The following is a 22159-nucleotide window of genomic DNA, read 5'->3' as shown; positions in this document are numbered from 1 at the left end:
GTTCCAAAGAAAGGCGTGTATATGAGACCACACTTCAGTTTAGAGTAGTGATCAAAACTAATGGTAATTCATTTCTGACCGTGATTTCTCTGTGTTACCGTGCTTTGGAGGGCTCCAGTTATAGTCAAACACGTTATGGCTTATTTGGAGTTATGGTTCATTCTGAGTTATGTGCAGCATTTGCTGGACTTTAGCACTGGATATAAAATAAAAGTGAAATTTACACCCTAGGAAATGCTTTAAATTGTCTATAAAGTCATTGTGCTCTTAGCATTTATTAAACTTCATCTTAGGTTTGATGACATAATTTTGAGTTTTGAACGTATAGCAAAAATGCTGCCTTCTGCTGCACTGATTCTAGGTTTAATAATGTGGCCACAGGGTGGCATGATTCCCTTACTTACCTTATTGTTGATTAAAATGAAAAAGATGAAGATGTATAAATTAAATGATAATTCTTTTCCCAATTTTAGGTTAAAATGTCCAGATTTTTTACTAAATTGTTGTTCCTATACTTCGTTATTAAGATTTTAAAAATATTAAATCTCAGTACCCTAAACTTTGATGTGTTAAAGGTTTTTTTCTGTTGGTGTTAGCTTATGGTTATAACACAAATTATGTTTATAATAGAGAAGAATGGTGATTAGGTCTGTATGTCACAAAGTATATTTATTACAAGCTTTAGTTTTTTTTTTTTAAGCCAACTTATAAAAACTGAGAGACTATTTGAAACTGGCAGACACAGATGCTTTTTATCGTGAGTAGTTGCAAAGGTGTTTGCACAGTTACTGGCATGACGCCTAGTTTTAAAGGCTTTTGGGAAGGTTGAGTAAAGGAGAACAGGGATGTCAGGTGGTCGAGAGGCACAGGCTATTCAAGTGACCTTTTATTTAAATAGATGGAAAGTCCACTCTGTTGATGAGTTTCATATAGCAACTCTAAAGCACAAGGGTTGCTTTCATTTATACAAATCAAGGAAAGTTAAGTTTGATGGGTCTAAATAAATCTTTGTAGGTGGAATTTGAATGTACTTACTGTTTCAAGGCAGATCTGTATACCCTCACCTTTGCTGGGAAATGGATAGACTTCATAGTCATGTATGAGATGAAGAATTTAGCGGGCTCCCAACAGGAACCTTACTAATGCAGACTGTGGACTCTTCCAGGGCGATTGTGTTGTTACAGTCCTGCTTGCTGAAGAGGACAAAGTTGAAGATGATGCTATTTTTTACTTGATATTTTCTGGCTCTACCCTCTATCACTGCACAAGTACCCGGAAAGTCAGTTCTGATACGTTGGAGACAATTGCTCCTGGTAAGTATCTGAATGATGTTTTTCTATCCTTCATCAGTTATTCGTTATTTTGCTTTTGATTTTGAGGCAAGGTTTTGCTACAAATAGCCAAGACTGGGCGTAAAACTCTGTTTCTTGCCTCAGCCTCCTGAGTGCTGGGATTGCTGGCCTATACTCATATACTGGGCTTCTTTATTCTTGGTGGACGGACGGACACACACACACACACACACACACACACACACACACATATTTGATCACTATAGAGTAATAGAAGGACCAAAGCAGAGTGCTAACCTAACAGCTCTTGTTAGATCTTTAAGTATATTGATAATGCTTTTGTTTGTTCCATACACATACGAACTTAAGTAGAAATAAAGTGATGTAATAAATTGAAGGATATCAGAATCAGAAAACAAAAAACAGAAGGATATCAGAATCAGAAAACAAAAAACAGACAAACAAAACCCACTAATTTATTGAAGGTTGAGAGTTGGGGAAACTGAGATACATGGGAGGTCTATATTCTCAGGTGTTATCATGATGACGCTTCAGATTTTATTCTGAGTTTCATGGTGCCAAACCAAAACAGAAGAACCTAATTAGTAACACATGCCTATCTGGGGTGCAGTGTCTTCATTAATCCTGAGATTTGAAAGAGGAAAAACAATTCTTTCTTTAAGGAGAAACAATGAAGCTATCAACATTATTTGGAGCATTCCTCCAAATTTTGAAGCAAACTTTATTAAATATTAAATACTGACTAGGTGAACTCTGGCCAGGTATTCCCAGCTGAGTGGCCCAAGACACTTGTTGTAGGTCTTTTGATAGACAAAACCATTCAGCCACCATATTTTCCTATGTGGCTTTGTTCTTATTTTTTAAGAACTACAGCCCCTAGCATACAGAAGTTACCTCCCTTGGGCAGGTTGAGGCTTATGGTTTAATTTTCTGCCTTACATCTTTTTCATAAAGGCAGTGCCTTGGATTCACAGGCCATAGAATACTATAGTGCAGGCAGGGCTACTTCCCACTGCATATGTAAATGCAAAAACGACGTGAAAGATCACTTACAAGTCATCAGGGCCCTGCTGTTAGATGAAGCTACTGGATGCTATATCCCTCGGCCTGTCAACATCTGAAGATGCACTGATTTGTGTTTCGGGCTGAGTTTTTTTCCTTAGTCAGTCTTCCTTTACAGTTAACAGTTGGACCAGTTTTCACCAGAATTCAGAAGAGTGCACTTTGGGAATACTCCAAATAGTATTGATAGCATTGTTATTTCTCATTAAAGAATAAAATTGATGTGGCTCATATGCCAGCATGTTCTAGTGGTCCCCTTTGTTGGTAGAGGTGGTGTTAAAATTGTTAACTTTACGAAGCACTTGGAGTGTTGGATCTTACTGTGCCAGATAAGTCTGCCAGTTTTTTTATCCCTATAAATTGACTTAATGTACACTGCTATAAAATTATGAAAATTATGCCATGCAGAGAACTGAGATTATAGCATTTTGTTATATTTTTACCTGCTTTGGTATTTATTAAGATTTCAGACAGTTACTAGAAATGTATTTCCCAAATATAAAAAAGGCAGCTATGTTAGAGATAGTGAGTTCTTTCCTAAAGAATATTAGGTATTTATAACGCAAGCCTCCAGCCATCTTATTTCCTGTGGATGCATATCATATCAGAAGCGCTGATCTGGACACTGGGGGGTCTGTTCTCTAGGTACCATTCAGTATTTCCATTGTTAACTCATTCCCTCTTAGGGAAGGGAGAAGGGGTTCTCTATTTATGATTAAAATACCCCCCCAAGCACACACACTCTGTGTGTGTGTGTGTGTGTGTGTGTGTGTGTGTGTGTGTGTGTGTGTGTTTCCAGGAACACTCTCTGTGGGTGTGCATTTGTGTGTCTTGATTCTGAATAATGTTGCCCTGGTGATCTAATCCGACCAGAATCAGCATTGTGCCCTAATCTCTTCTTGTCATTCTTGACCCATCCATTCCCTTGTAGCTCAGAATACTGGATTTGTTCTATTTATCAGCTTTTCCCTTACCTAAGTCTTCTATTCTCTATCATGGTTCAAATTTTCTTCCCCCAGTAGCCTCATTATTCCTCCACTCAGCTAATTTTATTAAGATTTCTGATAGGAAGTGCCCAGTTACGTCAGAGTTCAAAAGGACCCTTGTGTACCCACGGGAGGGTAGGGACAGTTAGGCATCACTTTAGTGTGTAGATCTTTTTGTACTCTGGATGGTGTGTGAGAATCTGGAGGAGGCTCCCATCTGGATCCCCCTGCTGTGGTCATCATGGCTGAGACTTTTTGTTTACTTGCCTCTGAGCTGCTGTCACTTGGATTCCTTCAACATTTCGTAATGGAGGAGTAGAGATGGATAGTCAAGGCTGTGGGTCGGGTGCAGACCCCAAACAGCTTTAAACACTTGTTCATTATCGTGGTATTAACCTTGCACCCTAGGATCAAGCTGGCTTCAATCTGCTCTTGCGGTCATCTGCTCTTCCGTTTTCCCTTCCCTTAGGTGTACTTCCTCAGCATGCTCTTCTAAAAAACACTACAATGCATCTCCACCTGTCCTACTTCCTGGCCTTGCTCTACATTTACTATTCATTCAGCCTCTCATACACTGTATGTTTAGCCCATTTCCCTTTTGTTTCCAGTAAAGTGTCAGCTTCATAAGGGCAGGGTTTGTTTTCACCTGGGTATGCTAACTCAGCATTTCTAGGTGCTTGGTGGACACTGCACCTGAGCAGACATTCTAGAAAGGTGCCTGTCTTACCCTCCCTCGCTTCCCTCTTCCTTCTTTGGTGAACTACAAAAAGAGGTTTTTTTTTTTTTTTTTTTTTTTTTTTTTGAGTTGAATTCTTAGCCTGTCACCACATCTGTGTCCTCTTTCCATAGGTGACTTTGATGGTTTCAGTGTATTAGTCAATGATAGTGATAGCCTCTGACTTCCTGTCTGTCGAGGGCCATCCTGTGTGTCAGCCCATCAAGATTCTTGATAGAAGTCTGCACAGTGGTTTGGCATTGCAGGTTCTGGATAAATACTCACTGTCTTTTTTTTTTTTTTTTTTTTTTTTTTTTTTTTGAGCAGGTGTTCTTGATAGGGATGTCTCTGTGCCCTTTCTGCTTATTCAAGGGCGAGCTCTGCCATTTCCAGTCATATGAGTTCTAAGAAGAAGACCTTTGTGCCTTGTTCTCCCTTTTAATGTCGTGCTTTATTCAGATAGCTGGCTTTGGTTTTTCTTTGAGTTCTCTGTATGATTCATTGTCTGTGTTTTGTTACATTTAGTTCTTACTCAAACCAGATGATTGATTGACCTTTCAGAAAGCAGCCACATTTTGATGCTAGTCTGTAAACTTTTATCAAATATTTTTCTGTAAATAGGTTGAAAAAATGAGACATTTCTAAACGATAGGAAAATTTTTACATCATGTAAAACAGTGATAACCATCCTCCTCTTCTAATGTCTGTATTTTGGGGGAAGAGGTCTTTTGAGAGGATCTCACGGTTACCAGGCACTCACCTTTGAGCACTGACATTACATGGATGAACCACCGTGACTGCCTCATTTTCTCCTTAATGTGTATATTTCTGATAAGTATCTCACAATAAAAAGAGATTATAAAGCAGGAGGACTAGGAGGCTGAGACCATCCTCAGCCACCTAACAAGTTTGAGAATGATCCAGGCTACATGAGATCCTGTATCAAAAGTGAAAAGGAGACTATAAAGAAGTTGTAAAGGCTTTTAAAATTTTTTCTTTTCCTTTCTTCTCTTGAAGTCTGGAGATATAATCTAGTTCATCTTGAGGTAAATAACATTGTGACCCTTCTGCTTTTTATATGTTTTTGGATATTTGAATGCCTTATAAAAAGCATACTATATATGATGTATAGTAACATTTAGTAAAGATATTTCTTTTTTTTTCTCCATCTCTATTAACTTGGGTATTTCTTATTTACATTTGATTGTTATTCCCTTTCCCGGTTTCAGGGCAAACCTCCCCCTCCCCCCTCCCCTTCCTTATGGGTGTTCCCCTCCCAACCCTCCCCCCATTGACGCCCTCCCCCAACAATTACGTTCATTGGGGGTTCAGTCTTGGCAGGACCCAGGGCTTCCCCTTCCACTGGTGCTCTTACTAGGCTATTCATTGCTACCTATGAGGTCAGAGTCCAGGGTCAGTCCATGTATAGTCTTTGGGTAGTGGCTTGGTCCCTGGAAGCTCTGGTTGGTTGGCATTGTTGTTCATATGGGGTCTTGAGCCCCTTCAGCTCTTCCAGTTCTTTCTCTGATTCCTTCAGCAGGGATCCTGGTCTCAGTTCAGTGGTTTGCTGCTGGCATTCACCTGTGTATTTGCTGTATTCTGGCTGTGTCTCTCAGGAGAGATCTACATCCGGTTCCTGTCGGCCTGCACTTCTTTGCTTCATCTTATCTAGTTTGGTGGCTGTATATGTATGGGCCACATGTGGGGTAGGCTCTGAATGGGCGTTCCTTCTGACTCTGTTCTACACTTTGCCCCCCTATTCCCTGCCAAGGATATTCTTGTTCCCCTTTTAAAGAAGGAGTGAAGCGTTCGAGTTTTGGTCATCCTTCTTGAGTTTCATGTGTTCTGTGCATCTAGGGTAATTCGAGCATTTGGGGTAAAGATATTTTAAAGACTTTGAAACAAATTCTCATTCTTAAAATTAAACTCATCTTTGCAGTAATTAACGTTAGAGACTGACCACAATTCATAATAAAATATTCCATTCAAAATAACTTTGAGGGCTAGAGCAATGTCAGAAGGTAGAAATGCTTGCTATACAAGTCTGACTATCTGAGCTTGATCTCTGGAATCCAGGATGGAAAGAGAGACTTGACTTCCATACACAGTCTTCTGAGCACCTTGTGCATCCTTGCTCTCTTCTCCTCCAGTAATAATGAGTAAACAAAAATATAGAGACTTTAAAATGGCTGCTTGAAGAATATCATTTCAGTTTATTAAGCCATCTATCTCAAAGGTATTCCTAGGATATATAATAGTTTTGGGGGCTCACTTTTAGTAATCAGTTTAGACAAAGCAAATAATAATTTTATCGTTTACAAATGGAACGGGGATTCAATATTCTGTACACTATATTGTGAAAGGCTTTGGTATAGGCTGTTTATAAAATGAAATCTTTTTACCTATTAGTATACTTCTAAATCCATAACAAAGGCTTTTGTTTGGTAGTAAAATTATAAACTTTCAATGATGTCAAATTAGACTCAACACTTTTGTATTTTTCTTTTGTTTCATACTTACTAAGGCTAGTTGATCATGTAAGGTAGTTTCATTGTGAAAGGAAAAAAAAATCTATTGTATTTCCAAGTACCTTTAGCTAATGAAAACTTAGAGCTTAGATCTTACAAAGTGGTCCTATGTTTATAGCACCATGGGTTTATTTGTTCCTTGTGAGCCAAGACACTCCTTAGGAGCAGGGGTTGATTATCAAATCAAGAAGTATTTTGAAGTAAAAAGCCATGAGCTTTTAATTTGCTCAGTCAAGAATTCTTGTAGTCTCCCTACTTACAAAGTTATCCGCTACTATTTTTATCTGAACACTGTATAATAGTCTATGTAATCCAAGTATAAGATTATTTCCTGACAGCTTTGAATTTGTCTTTTGTTTTTTAAAAATCAATTAATGCAACTCATATAAGGGTTGTACTGGAAAAACAAACAAGGAAGTAGTTGAAGAGAGGAAAAATTACCCACATCTGTGGATACTAGTGATGATGGTCTACATTAATATATCACCTTATACCTTTATCACCTTATACCTATGAACACAGCACCGTAATCCCAGTTTGAGAGGGCACATACAAAGTATATATTCACATAAACAAATCTATGGCATATCAATGAGACTCAGCTTTTACTAGGAAGAGGTTGGATAGGGAAAAACTAAAATGGCTTCTGGCAGTAATGATATAGGAAGAAGGGTTGGGAAGCATTGCCTTCAAGGTTTAGGCTGGAATGCAGAAGTCACATTTTTAGAATTCAATAGCCTGCCCTTTTTCACAGTGCACATGATGAGGTTCTAGGTTTGCGGTTGTATTTTTGTTTGTTTGTTTTTGTGTTTTCTCCCTCTCTGTTAATCCTCTGCACGTAGAGACATTTTATAAATGTACCAAATGTTCAACTCCCATCAGTTGTCAGGATCCAGAAGTGATAGTGCATATTTCTTTATTTAGTCCTCTTTTGAGGGGTGGAGGGCAGTCTGCAAACTGAGCATTTCACTTTTACTGTTCCAGACAAAAAAAACCCACACCAGGTTCTTAAGCTCTTCTATGATAAACTGAGTAGTAAATCTAGTTTATATCCTATTTTTGACTACTATAGTCTACTCTTTCTGTGTGGGATTGGCCTGGGCTGGCCCAGTAAGTGCTTTTTAGGGTACTTTTTTAGATCCATGATAAAAACAAAGGCTGGATTGTTTTAGTCTCAGAAGAAGAGATGCCCTGGGTGGGATGTCTTCCACTTTTAGCTTAACAGGAAATGAAGTAATTTTTGGGTCATAGTTCAGTACTTTTGTTTATTTGTGGCAGTTTTTCGTTTCCATGGGTGCAGATGCTTTAGACAGTGATAAAAAGCTTGCAGGGAAAGAAGTCTGCAGGGAGACTCTCCCAACCTCAGGCACACCCTCCAGGCCTAGAATTTACCGAGTTTAAGAACACTGTCAATCTTAGATAACGTCTCTTACCTGGGTGTTTCTTGTGTTTCTGTTTAAGTCTTTTCTCCGTTATTTTTTCAGTTCTTCAGTGCTAAAGTCATCGGTTTGTCTTACAGGCTTGCTGGCTTTTGAAACACTTTTTCAATTTTAGTGTTCTATTTTTCTGTGTGTTAATTGAACAGCAGTAGTATTTTGAGAATAACTACCAGTTTCTGTTTGCCATGCGCTTTGTTTGAAACCTTCCAATATTTTCGACAGTTCTTACTTAAGGTTGATGGTATCATTTTATAGTCAGAGAAAGTCTAAGTGACTGAGTGTGTGTTAGAGAAACCACACCTATCTGCACGGGAACTTGGCGCCCAAATCTACTGTTTCCTTCATATTCTCTGTGGATTACTTGGTGGGTAACAGATCTTCATACCTCATAATTATCTTCTGTTTCTATTGAAAACAAGATTGACCTTATAGGAGGCTAAGATGCACTTAAGCTTAGGACTTTTTCCCATTAACAGTTTGTGGAAATATTTTGTTTGTTTGTTTCTGAATCCTATAGGATAGCTTCTTTTAGAAATCGAGTAAAATTTCAGTACTTTTCCTTTAAAAAATACCTCTGCTTATGTTCCTCTTGTTACCAGGAAATTGAGTGGAAACAAAAACACCATGGAAACTAGTTGAAAAATGTTGCTATTGCACTTCCCCACTACAACTTCTGTTTTTATTGTATCAAATTTGATATAATTTCTTATCCTGCCTTTGTAGTGTAGCAGCAGGACTAAGGCAGACAAAAGACTAATCCTCCTCCTCCTCCAGCATTTCTTCTGTCTAGAGCAAGTTTACAGTAGTAAGCTTTATGTGAGTAACTGCACTGATAGCAGTTTTATTCCTATATCTATTTTACACAGCCCTTAGTTTTAAAAAATGGTAACCCCTTCATTTTTTCATTTTATTTGAAAATATACAGGGATTAAAACCTAATCTTGAGCTTGATAGTGGCCCTGTGCCAATCTTGAGTGTGTTTTGACCACACAGTAGGTACTTAGCGCTTTTAGATTTGTCTTATTTTATGTATTTGCTGGTTTGGCCTGCATACGTGTATGTGTACCACTTATGTGCCTAGGGAAGTGCCTTAGTTACTTTCTAGTTCTGTAACAGAGCAACATGACCAAGAGCAACTTAGAGAAGAGAAATTTTATCTGGGGCTTACCATTTTAGAGGCCGAGTCCATGATTATCATGAAGGAAGGCATAGGAGCAGGCAGGTAGGCATGGTGCTGACGTAGTAGCAGGGAACTCACATTTGGATCCATAAGGAAGAGGCAGAGAGCTAGCTGGGAGTGCCATGCATTTTTGAAACCTCAAAGGGTGACCCCCCAGTGACATATTCTCCAAAAAGGCCACATTTTCTAACCCTTTCCAAACAGTCCCACCAACTGCGGACCACTTACTCAATCATATGAGCCGATGGTGACCATTCTCATTCAAACCACCACATTTCATTTTCTGGCCTTAATATGCTTGTAACCATATTATAAAGCAAAATGCACTTAATCGAGTATGAAAAGTCCACATAATCTTTCATAGTCTCAACATCATTTCAAAGTCTCTTCTGAGATTCAAGGCAGACTCAATGTTTGTACACACCACCACCACCACCACCACCACTACCACCACCACCACCTTCATTCTGCAAGTTGAGAAATGGTGGCACAGTGAGGAAAAACTGGACCAAAGCAAGACTAAAACCCAAAGGGGCAAACAATCTTAAGTCCTGTAGTTTAGTCTCTGGTATCAAAGGATAGCATCCATCCTTCTAGCTTTATTGTCTGTAACACACTTCTCTCAGGCTGGTTCTACTTCCTGTATGCAACTTTTTCCTGGAAGGCATCCCGTGGCCCTGGTACTTCCAACATCCAGCATCTTCAGTGGAATTCAGGCTTCACTTGCTCAGCTCCCTATTACAGTAGTCTCTAGGGCCTCCATACAGGGCCTCCTTGCCAGAGGGCTTTCCTTAATGGAGGAAGAAGATTCCACAACTCTTTTACTCCTGTCTTCTTCTTGACTCCAAGCTATGACCACATGGCCAATACTCCCAGATTTGTCTGCCCGCCTGGGATGGAACCGAGCTGCCTCTTACAGTTCTTTCTGTTGTTGCTTTTAGGGACAGGTACTTCCTTGGTGCCCCTTCTTGTCTCAGGATGAAGGTTAGCCGGGGTCCGTCTCACATGACGGGCCTTTCTTTACCGGGGTCCATCTCACATGACGGGCCTTTCTTTATCCTCTTCTTGTCTCAGGCTGGAAGGCTAGCCGGGGTCCTTCTCACATGGCAGGCCTTTCCTCATCTTTTCCAGCATAAGCCGTGGTTCCCGCACTTCATTTCCTGCTGTCTTTTCTCCTTGGAATGTATATTTAGTATTTATTTTTGCCTGCTGAGTCATTCTAGACCTGCTTAAGAGAGGTTGCTAATGCCACACAGTAGAGTCAATATTGGACTGTCTTGTAATCTCTTCTGCCAGTGAAATCAGCCAGAATCAGCCAGATTCTAGAATGAGGACAAAAGAAGCTACATCCTTTGCCAAAATATCACAAAAATTGCTAACTAATTTTGTTCTCCTCTGAAACCTCTTGACCTGGGCCTTCATAGCTTACACCACTCTAAGCACTATTGTCTTCCAAGTTCTTACTAGACTGGTGTGTTAAACCTGGCATACAGCGTTACCTCTTTCTAGTCCAAAGTCTTCCACATCCCTCTAAAAAACAGCATGGTCAGGCCTGCTATAGCAATAGCCTACTTCCTGCTACCAACTTTTCAGCTACTATGGTATGACACCATGACCAAGGCAATTTATAGAAGTGTTTATTGGGAGCTTACAGTTTCATGAGTCCATTCCATAGCATGGCTTCAGTGATGCACAGACGCGGGAAGAGGGGGTTCAAGAATATCAGGAATGGTGTGGGCTTTTGGAAACCTCAAAGCCTACCACCAGAGACATACATACCTTCTCCAATTAGATCACACTTCCTACTACTCCCTGAACAGTTCTACCAACTAGGAGCAAGTATTCAAATATATGAGCCTGCGGGGGCCACTGTCATTGAGTGTGTCAGGAAGTCAGAAGAGGGTGTCGGATGCCCCTGAAACTAGAGTTATGGATGGTTGTTAGTCACTGAGTGGGTTCTGGGAACCAAGTCTGGACCCCCCTGCAAGAGTGGCCAGTGCTCTTCTTAAACTCTGGGGCAATTTTGCATCCCAGGCCTTTGTTCTTGATCTGTAGTAACTCTTGGAGTTGACTCTTTAACAAAAACTTACTTAAGAAACTTTCTTTTTCCACCTTTAACTTAAAAGGTTTTTTTTTTTTTAAATTAGACTGTAATTATACCGAGCAATTTTCTGATTTATGGTACATTTTACTTTCTCTGATTAACAATTTATTCTTCAGATTGTGAACTTACGTGTGAAAGGGAAGTGGATAACTTTCCCAGTTTGACCTGACATGGTCTTATACTTGAGAACTGTAAGAAAGGGTGGTGACATTGCCACTGGTACCTGATTCTTCTCTTTAGAGACCCCCATTATGCTGTTGTCTACCTGTCTGTCTATAGTATTCATAATTCTGTAGTAAACTTCTTACCATGACATTTCATCTCATGCCCTCTTGAGTCCTTATCTGAAACCTTTCACAAATTTCTTTTAGCTTTTTCACAAACAGAGCTGGTAGTAGTTTACTTATCCATTCTTTATATACTACCAGATTCTATCAAACCAGAGAGACGAAAGCATAGCTGTACTGCTAGATCAACTCCCCCTCCCTCCCTCCCTCCCTCCCTCCCTCCCTCCCCCCCCCCCCCCCTTCGTTTCTTCCTTCTATCTATCTCTTCTACCCTTCCCTCCCTCCTTGGTTACCTTGTTTCTCTCCTTCTTTGCTTCTGCACAGGTAAGCAGTCATCTTGTTAGCCACAGACAGGTTTCTGTGAGTACATATACATTCCACAATTTGAATACAGCACTATTATTTTATCATAGTTTTTCGGTTTGCACATGTGTATGTACACATAGAAAATGAATATGTAGACCAATAAGTATTTACTTTTATACCACTATTAGTGCCTTTCTGACTTTTCGGTTTTGTATCTGTGCAAAAGTTTGGGAAAGAAAAGAATTAGGTCTGTTTGCATGGATTAAGAGCATTGGGTTTTCCACTTTAGGCCAATACAGTATCTTCTCTATGGCACAACAAATTTTAAAGTTTGAAGGCAGGATTCAATTTGGATTCATCATTATTTATATCAGCACATTAGACGTGCTATCATTCTGAGTGTTGGCTCCTTCTGGCAGTGGCTTACCTGACATTCTTCTCTCTATGTACAGTTTTGTCAGGAAGCTCTTGAGTCATAATAAACATAACAGGCCATGTCCTTTCACACACACTTTGATTGTAAATAATAGACTTTGCTGTGTAGTATTTGTGGACCTTAGGTGCTCTACTTTGCTTCTTGAAGACTTGGTTATCTCGAAATTGTTACATAGAGAAAATGATATGTTATATAGTAGTTATGTGGTTACTAAGCCCTTCTTATTAATGCAGATTTGCACAGAAGTGAGAACTGTGGCTTATCACAAGGGTACGGGACATAAGGAAGATTCTGGGGGAAAGTACATGAAAAACCCAACTTATTTTTTTTTTTTTATTTATCTGGGGAAAACCATTATTTTCTATTTCTTTCTTTCTCCCTCAAAGTGGTGATAGTAGGAGAAGCATATAATCCTAACTAGTTGAAAACTGAGGAAAAAGAGTGAATAATTTGACTACAGTCTCCTTCTTGGAAATACTTAATTCTAAAAGGCTGGGAAAGTACACAGAAGAAAATTGTTTGTTGTTAAGTCTTAAAACGTTCGGCTATGGGGGAGCATTCAGTGGCAAGTAGCTGCTAAGTCTCAGGTCACACGTGCCTGCTGAACTCTATGGTGGGAGCACAGTTTGCTTCATGTATGTCCTTTTCTGAGTTGGGCTTATAACCACAGTGTTGCATCATCCTTTTAAAACCAGGTGATTGATTGACATGCTTGTTGCCTTAGTGTTTGGGACAAGTAAAAGGTATCTGGCAGCAACTGTTCTGTAGGACCTTGGATTGCTAGATGCATGAAAGTTTTTCCTTTTGACTGTTCTACGTTCTTTGATTTACTGTGTGGTAGTACAAAGCTATCTGTGCTATTCCTCCCTTTTCCCCATTTTTCCTATTGTTAGTTTAGCTCTAATTCTACACTCAGTAAGCCTTAGAGTACCTATTACATGCTGAACCTTAGAGGCTCCTAGAGCTTTCATTCTGTAATTTGTTCAAATGTAACAGCACTAGTTGCTATAGCCTGTTCTTTGTTACATATTGTGTTACTGGAATGGTAAGAGCTGGAGTTCTTATTTGCTAGCCGGTTTTTAAAGATATCACTCATATTTGCAAATACAATAAAAAAAACAAAAATAGAATTTTAAGGAGTTGGGAGAGGAAAAGTGTTCTTTTAGAAGGAGAAATCTTATGTGCCATTAAAAAAGCCAAAAGGACCCACTCGGGTTCTTTCATCAGTGTATTCAATTTTCTTTGCTGCCTGTGCTTTGTTTAGGTCATGACTGCTGTGAGACGGTGAAGGTGCTGCTCTGTGCTTCCAAAGAGGGCCTTCCTGTGTTTGTAGTCGCTGAAGAAGACTTCCGTTTTGTCCAGGATGAGGCATATGATGCAGCTCAGTTCCTGGCAACCAGTGCTGGAAATCAGCAGGCCCTGAACTTCACACGGTTCCTTGATCGATCAGGACCCCCTTCTGGAGATGTGAACTCTCTGGATGAGAAGGTCGCACTGGCATTCAGACACCTGAAGCTGCCTGAAGAGTGGAATGTGTTAGGGACGGATCACACATTGCATGGTGAGAGTTCACAGACTTACAAACTGCCTTGGGATGCCTCTGCTTTCCCCTTTAAACAACCACTGTGTCTCAAGCCTCCTCTGTGACTGAGTAAACTAGATTTTCTGCACAGAGTGTTTTCTTCTCCCAGGGCCATAGCCTAAGTAGCATAAGTAATCTCTATGCATCTAGATTGACTGCTCAAGCAGGACAGGTGATTTACGCTTCATGAGAATAGCAGAGTAATTTTTTGCTATTTATTCACAGAATTATAAATACAGGGGTTTTGGTTACTGTATGTGAGGTTCTGTAAAATTTCTGTGGAGTTGTTAGAAGAAGTAGTAGAGGAATGTGTCAGGGAAGCATGAGCTCTAGATAACCTTGAGACACTCAGCAATTCTTTATTCTGTGGTATTGGTTCTATGACTCCATGTAAAGGATTGCACTAAAAATCCTGTTATAATCAACACATTAAATCCCTCTAATTAGACAAGGATTTCATATAATTGCTCTTATAGCAAGTGATATCTAAATATCATAATTACAAATATGTCTATTTTAGTAAAATATTCCGGATTCATAAATAACGTCCTGTTTCTATCCTTAGAGAAAATAAAATTGAGTAAAATGTATAAATATCTTACATAGCACACACATTATCTTAGCACTGCCAAAACATTAGCCTCTAAATATGTGACATTTACAGACTTAATACCTGTTCAGAGTACTTACTGATGGGTCCTGATTGTTCCTAATAGATCCTGCCATTTTTGTGTCACTGTGGGAACAATTACTTTTATACTTTTATTCTGTCTTAAAGAGAGCACAGGACTTAGTTTGATCATGTTCTCATAGTATAAAAGAATAGTTAGAGAAGCAAAGGTCAGAAGCTCTGTGCCTCGGGCTACATGTCTTTTTGTTTTTAAATAGCCCCTCTTATCCCCGGGTATATATATGTATTACTGTAGGTTTTGTGAACTTCCCAGCATGAGTATGGGGGATTGAACTCTGGTCCTGTCAGCTCCAGTAAGAGCTGTCAACTACTGAGTCATTTCTCTAGTCTGTTCCTTCCTAGTCTTTGATCCGAGGAAACTGGCAAGCTTTAATTCATTGTGTACTTTTACTAGAAAAGGCTAATTTAAAGACTTTTAGGAAAATACAGAACCACAAGATGATCCCATTATATACCTGTAACAGTGAGTATAATGGTTTGGATATGAAGTGTTCCAAAGGCACATTTTGGGGCTTGGGATCTAGTTAATAGTGTTATTAAGAGATAGATAATTGGATCATGGGGTAAGAGCCTCATTAGTTGATTAATCCATGGATGAGTTCGTGATTGAAGGATCAGGAGGTAGGCTTGGATGAAGGAATTCAATCACGGAGGATGCACTAGTAGTATATGATATTCCTGGCTTTTTCCCTTTCTGCTTTCTGATCACCATGAGGTAGGTAGGCAGCTTTGTTCCACTATGCTGGTCTGCCATGATTTATTGCTTCACAGTAGGCCCATAAGCAGTGGAACCAGTTCACAAACTGAAACCACAAGCCAAAAGAGATGTGGCCCAGTTAGTAGAGTGCTTGCATAACATGAATGAAGACTTGGATAAATCTGGAGCACCTCATAAATTGGGTGTGGTGAAGCACACATGTAATTCCAGTCCATAGCAGGTAGATATAGGAGAAGCAGGAGGTCAAGGTTATCTTCTGCTATATAGCATGTTCATGGGATATCTGAGGGGGAAAAATGGGAATCACTTTTTTTTCCAACTGTTTGAATGGCCCAAATTTTGTCATAGTACCAAGAGTGATTGACACAAGCACCTAAAAATTAAAACTATGAAGTTCAGACATGGATGCAGAATAATATCTCGCATACTGCCTATGCTTTGAAGATGTTAGGTAGTTTCTTATATCACTTAGCATCCCACTGATGGGTATTTACCCTAGAAAAATGAAAAAATGAAAGCATATTCTAACCAAAATGCCTATATACAAATGTGCCTACAGCAGCTTGATCATGCACCACCAAAAAATAGAAACAGCTCACATCTGAGTGAGCTCTTGTGAGCATACCAACAAATTGTGATACAGCCATATAATTGAATATCACTCAGCTATTGAAAAGGAACATAATGTTGATACATATATGACGGCTTGGATGTACTTTGATTGCTTTGTGCTTAGACTCAGTTTCCAAAGATTATATAATATATAGTTCCATTTATATATTTGAAAAAGTTATTAAAATAAACATAAATTTTGCTGGTCAGTGATGGTTCATACCTTAAATCTCAGGTATGCAGGGTGCAGGGGCAGAGGCAGGCAAATCTCAGGGACTTCAAGGATAGCCAGGGCTACACAGAGAAACCCTGTCTTGATAAACCTAATTAGGAGCTCTGACACACCAGAGAGCAGAGGTAAGACCACCACTTCTGTCCCAAGGGACCTGCCAGAAGCCCTCTGGACACAGGAATGCAGGAACACTCTGGGACAGGATCCCTCTGGTTTCTGCCTGCACCTAGAGCTAACCAGGTCCCACAGCTCTCTGTACCCAAATTCCATGGGGGAGAGAACTGGACTCTCAGAAGTGCGGACAATCCTGAGAGCTCAGGAGAGACCACCACTTCTGCTCATATTACTGGCCTAAGAGGGACCCGACTAGAGCCCTCTGGACACAGCAACCCAGGAGGAATCTGAGACGGATCCTTCTGGTTTCCACCTGCGCCCGAAGCTGACCCTGTGACACAGCTCTTTGTACCCAGATTCTACTGGGAGAAAGCCAGTCTCAAGGAGTACTGGCACACAAGCTAACAGGAGGGTCAAGCCATTGTAGAGACAGCAAGACCAGCTAATACCAGAGACAACTACATGGCAAGAGACAAGTGCAGGAATCTAAGCAACAGAAACCAAGACTACTTGGCATCATCAGGTCCCCTCCTACCAAAGCAAATACTGGGTATCTCAAGACACTGGAAAAACCAGATTTAGATTTAAAACCACATCTCATGATGATGATAGAGCACTTTAAGAAGGACATAAATAACTCCCTTAAAGAAATACAGGACTACACAGGTAAACAAGTAGAAAACCTTAAAGAGAAAGCACAAAAATCCCTTAAAGAATTATAGGAAAACACAACCAAACAGGTGAAGGAATTTAAAAAATGTCCAGGATTTAAAAATGGAAATAGAAACAATAAAGAAATCACAAAGGGGACAACCCTGGAGATAGAAAACCTAGGAAAGAGATTAGGAGTCATAGATGCAAGCATCACCAACAGAATACACGAGATAAAAGATACCATAGGAAACAATGACACAACTATCAAAGAAAATATAAAACACAAAAAACTCCTAACCCAAATCATCCTGGAAATCCAGGACACAATAGGAAGATTAAACCTAAGGATGATAGGTATAGAAGAGAGCAAAGATTACCACCAACTTAAAGGGCCACTAAATATCTTCAACAAAATTATGGAAGAAAACTTCTCTGACCTAAAGAAAGAGATGGCCATAAACATACAAGAAGCCTACATAACTCCAAATAGATTGTACCAAATACACAAAACAAAGGAGAATATTAAAAGCAGTAAGGGAAAAAGGTCAAGTAACATATAAAGGCAAACCTATGAGAATTACACCAGATTTCTCACCAGAGACTACGAAAGCCAGAAGATCCTGGGTAGATGTCATACAGACCCTAGGCGAACATAAATGCCCAGGCTACTATTCCCAGCAAAACTCTCAATTACCATAGATGGAGAAACGAAGATATTCCATGACAAAACCAAATTTACACAATGTCTTTCCACAAATTCAGCCATTCAAAGGATAATAGATGGAAAACTCCAACACAAGGAGGGAAACTACATCCTAGAAAAGGGAAGAAAGTAATCTAATTTGAACTAACCCAAAAGAAGAGAGCCACACAAACATAATTCCACCTCTAACAACAAAAGTAACAGGAAATAGCGATCACTATTCCTTAATATCTCTTAACATCAATGGACTCAATTCCCCAATAAAAAGGCATAGACTAACAGACTGGATACTTAAAGAGGACCCAGCATTTTGCTGCATACAGGAAACACACCTCAGTGACAAAGACAGTGATTACCTCGGAGTAAAAGACTAGAAAACAATTTTCCAATGCAATGGTCCCAAGAAACAAGCTGGAGTAGCCATTCTGATATCCAATAAAATTGACTTTCAACCAAAAGCTAACAAAAAAAGATAAGGAAAGACACTTCATATTTGTCCAAGAAAAAAAATCCACCAAGATGAACTCTCATTCCTGAATATCTATGCTCCAAATGCAAGGGAACCTACATTCATATAAGAAACCTTACTAAACCTCAAAGCACACAATGTACCTCACAAAAAATAGTGGGAGGCTTCAATACCCTATTGTCCTCAAGAGACAGATCATGGAAACAGAAACTAAACAGAGACAGAGAAACTAGCAAAAGTTAGGAAACAAAAGGATTTAACAAACATATATAGAAAATTTCATCCTAAAACAAAAGAATATACCTTTGTCTCAGCACCTCAAAATACCTTCTCCAAAATTGACCATATAATCAATCAGAAAACAAGCATCAACAGATACAAGAAGATTGAAATAATTCCATGCATCCTATCAGATCACCACGGGCTAAGGCTGGTCTTCAAGAACAACAAAGATGACAGAAAGCCCACATACACATGGAAGTTGAACAACGCTTTACTCAATGATGACTTGGTCAAGGAAGAAATAAAAAAATAAATTAAAAATGTTTTAGAATTTAATGAAAATGAAGGCACAACATACCCAAACTTATGGGACACTATGAAAGCAGTGCTAAGAAGAAAACTCACATCTCTGAGTTCCTCCAAAGAGAAACTGGAGAGAACATACATTAGCAGCTTGACAGCACACCTTTTAGGTTCTAGAACTAAAAGAAGCAAATACACCCAAGAGGAGTAGCCTGCAGGGAAAAAAATCAACCAAGTAGAAACAAAAGTAACTAACTAACTATACAAAGAATCAACAAAACCAGGAGCTGGTTCTTTGAGAAAATCAACAAGATAGAGAAACCCTTGGCCAGACTAACCAGAGGGCACAGAAAGAGTATCCAAATTAAGGAAATCAGGGGAAAAAAAGGGGGGGAGGGGAATGTGTAACAACAAAATCTGAGGAAACTCAAAAAATCATCAGATTCTACTACGAAATCCTATATTCAACAAAACTGGAAAATATGGATGAAATGGACTGTTTTCTAGACAGATACAGGTACCAAAGGTAAATCAGGATCAGATAAACCGTCGAAAACAGTCTCATAATTCCTGAAGAAATAGAAGCAGTTATTAAAAGTCTCCCAAAAAAACAAGACCAGGACTAGATGGGTTTAGTGCAGAATTCTATCAGACCTTCATAGAAGACCTCATACTAGTACTGTCCAAGCTATTTTACAAAATAGAAACAGAAGAAATACTACCCAATTCCTTCTATGAAGCCACAATTACTCTTATACATAAACCACACAAAGACCCAACAAAGGGGGTTGGGGATTTAGCTCAGTGTAGCAAGCGCAAAGCCCTGGGTTCTGTCCCCAGCCCCGAAAAAAAAAAAAAAAAAAAAAAAAAAGACCCAACAAAGAAAGAGAACTTCAGGGTAATTTTCCTTATGAATATTGATGCAAAAAATACTGAATAAAATTCTCACAAGCCGAATCCAATAACACATCAAAACATCATCCATCATGATCAAGTAGGCTTCATCCCAGACATGCAGGGATGGTTCAATATATGGAAATCCATCAATGTAATCCACTATGTAAACAAACTCAAAGACAAAAAAAGCACATGATCATTTCATTAGATGCTGAGAAAGCATTTGACAAAATTCAACACCCCTTCATGTTAAAAGTCTTGGAAAGATCAGGAATTCAAGGCCCATATCTAAACATAGTAAAAGCAATATACACCAAACCAGTAGCCAACATCAAACTAAATGGAGAGAAACTTGAAGCAGTCCCACTAAAATTAGGGACTAGACAAGGCTGCCCACTCTCTCCCTACTTATTCAGTATAGTACTCGAAATCATAACCAGAACAATCAGATAACAAAAGGAGGTCAAAGGTATGCAAATTGGAAAGGAAGAAGTAAAAATATTATTTGCAGATGATATGGTAGTATACTTAAGTGACCCCAAAAGTTCCACCAGAGATATATGAAACCTTATAAACAGCTTCAGCAAAGTGACTGGGTATAAAATTAACTCAAACAAATCAGTAGCCTTCCTCTACTCAAAGGATAAACAGGCTGAGAAAGAAATTAGGAAAATGACACCCTTTACAATAGCCAATAGTAATATAAAATAACTTGATGTAACTCTAACTTAGCAAATGAAAGATCTGTATGACAAGAACTTCACGTCTTTGAAGAAAGAAATTGAAGAAGATTTCAGAAGACGGAACAATCTCTCATGCTCATGAATTGGCAGGATCAATATTGTAAAAATGGCCATCTTACCAGCAGTAATCTTCAGATTTAATGTAATCCCCATCAAAATTCCAACTCAGTTCTTCATAGAATTAGAAAGAGCAATTTGCAAATTCATTTGGAATAACAAAAATCCAGGAGAGTGAAAACTATTCTTAACCATAAAAGAACTTCTGGGGGAATCACCATCCCTGACCTCAAGCTGTATTACAGAGCAATAGTGATAAAAACTGTATGGTATTGGCACAGAGACAGACAGGTAGGTCAGTGGAATAGAATTGAAGACCCAGAAATGAACCCACACACCTATGGTCACTTGATGTTTGACAAAGGAGCTAAAACTATCCAGTCGAAGAAAGATAGCATTTTTAACAAATGGTGCTGGTTCAACTGGAGGTCAACATGTAGAAGAATGCAAATCGATTCATTCTTATCACCCTGTACAAAGCTCAAATCCAAGAGGACCAGAGACCTCCAGAGAAAACTAGATACACTCAAACTAATAGAAGGAAAATGAAGAAGAGCTTCAAACACATGGGCACTGGGGAACATTACCTGATCAGAACACCAATGTCTTAAGCTCTAAGATCTAATCACCAAATGGGACCTCATGAAATTGTAAGGCTTCTGTAAGGCAAAGGACACTGTCATTAGGACAAAACTGTATCCAACAGATTTGGAAAAGATCTTTACCAATCCTATATCAGATAGAGTGCTAATATCTAATATATACAAAGAACTCAAGTTAGACTCCAGAGAATCATATAACCCTATTTACAAATGTGGTGTAGTGCTAAACGAAGAATTTTCAGCTGAGGAATAATGAATGGCTGAGAAGGAGCTAAAGAAATGGTCAAGATCCTTAGTCATCAGGGGAATTCAAATCAAAACAACCCTGAGATTCCACCTTACACCAGTCAGAATGGCTAAGATCAAAAATTCAGGTGACAACAGATGCTGGCAAGGATGTGGAGAAAATGAAGCCACTCCTCCATTGTTGGTGGGATTGCAAGCTGGTACAACACTCTAGAAATCAGTCTGGAGGTTCCTTAGAAAATTGGACATAGTGCTACCTGAGGACCCAGCTATACCACTCCTGGGCATATACCTAAAAGATGCTCCAAGGACACATGTTCCATTGTGCTTATAGCAGCCTTATTTATAATAGCCAGAAGCTGGAAAGAACCCAGATGCCCTTCAACACAGGAATGGATATAGAAAATATGGAACATCTATACAATGGAGTACTACTGAACTATTAAAAACAATGACTTCGGGGCTGGGGATTTAGCTCAGTGGTAGAGCGCTTACCTAGGAAGCGCAAGGCCCTGGGTTTGGTCCCCAGCTCTGAAAAAAAGAACCAAAAAAAACAAAAAAACAAAAAAAACAATGACTTCATGAAATTCATAGGCAAATGGATGGAACTAGAAAATATCCTGAGTGAGGTATCCCAATCACAAAATAATATACATTGTATGCCCTCACTGATAAGTGGATATTAGCCTAAAAGCTCATATTACCCAAGATACATTCCACAGAACACATGAAGCTCAAGAAGGAGGACAACCAAAGTGCGGATGCTTCAGTCCTTCTTAAAAGGGGAAAATAAAATATTCATAGGAGAACAAATAGAGACCAAGTTTAGAGCAGACAGAGACTGAAGGAATGGCCATTCACCGCCTGTGCTACCTGGGGATCCAATCCATATACATACAGCCACCAAACCCAGACAGTGTTGCTGATGCCCAGAAATGCATGCTGACAGAAGCCTGAT

General features: G+C 39.2%; 1 protein-coding gene across 1 annotated transcript in view; it reads left to right on the top strand.

Moving 5' to 3' along the window:
• Positions 1-22159, top strand: part of Akap13 (A-kinase anchoring protein 13) — a 291723-nt gene that overhangs the window by 102698 nt on the left and 166866 nt on the right. Inside the window, exons 3-4 of the mRNA XM_032895110.1 lie at positions 1166-1313; positions 13621-13917. Coding sequence (XP_032751001.1) covers positions 1166-1313; positions 13621-13917 — 445 coding nt within the window. The remainder of the gene's footprint in view (positions 1-1165; positions 1314-13620; positions 13918-22159) is intronic.

The sequence above is a fragment of the Rattus rattus genome, chromosome 2 (genome assembly GCF_011064425.1).
Source record: "Rattus rattus isolate New Zealand chromosome 2, Rrattus_CSIRO_v1, whole genome shotgun sequence".
Lineage (NCBI taxonomy): Eukaryota > Metazoa > Chordata > Mammalia > Rodentia > Muridae > Rattus > Rattus rattus.
The sequence above is the reverse complement of the archived record's forward strand: the minus strand, read 5'-3'. Positions and strand labels throughout refer to the sequence as shown.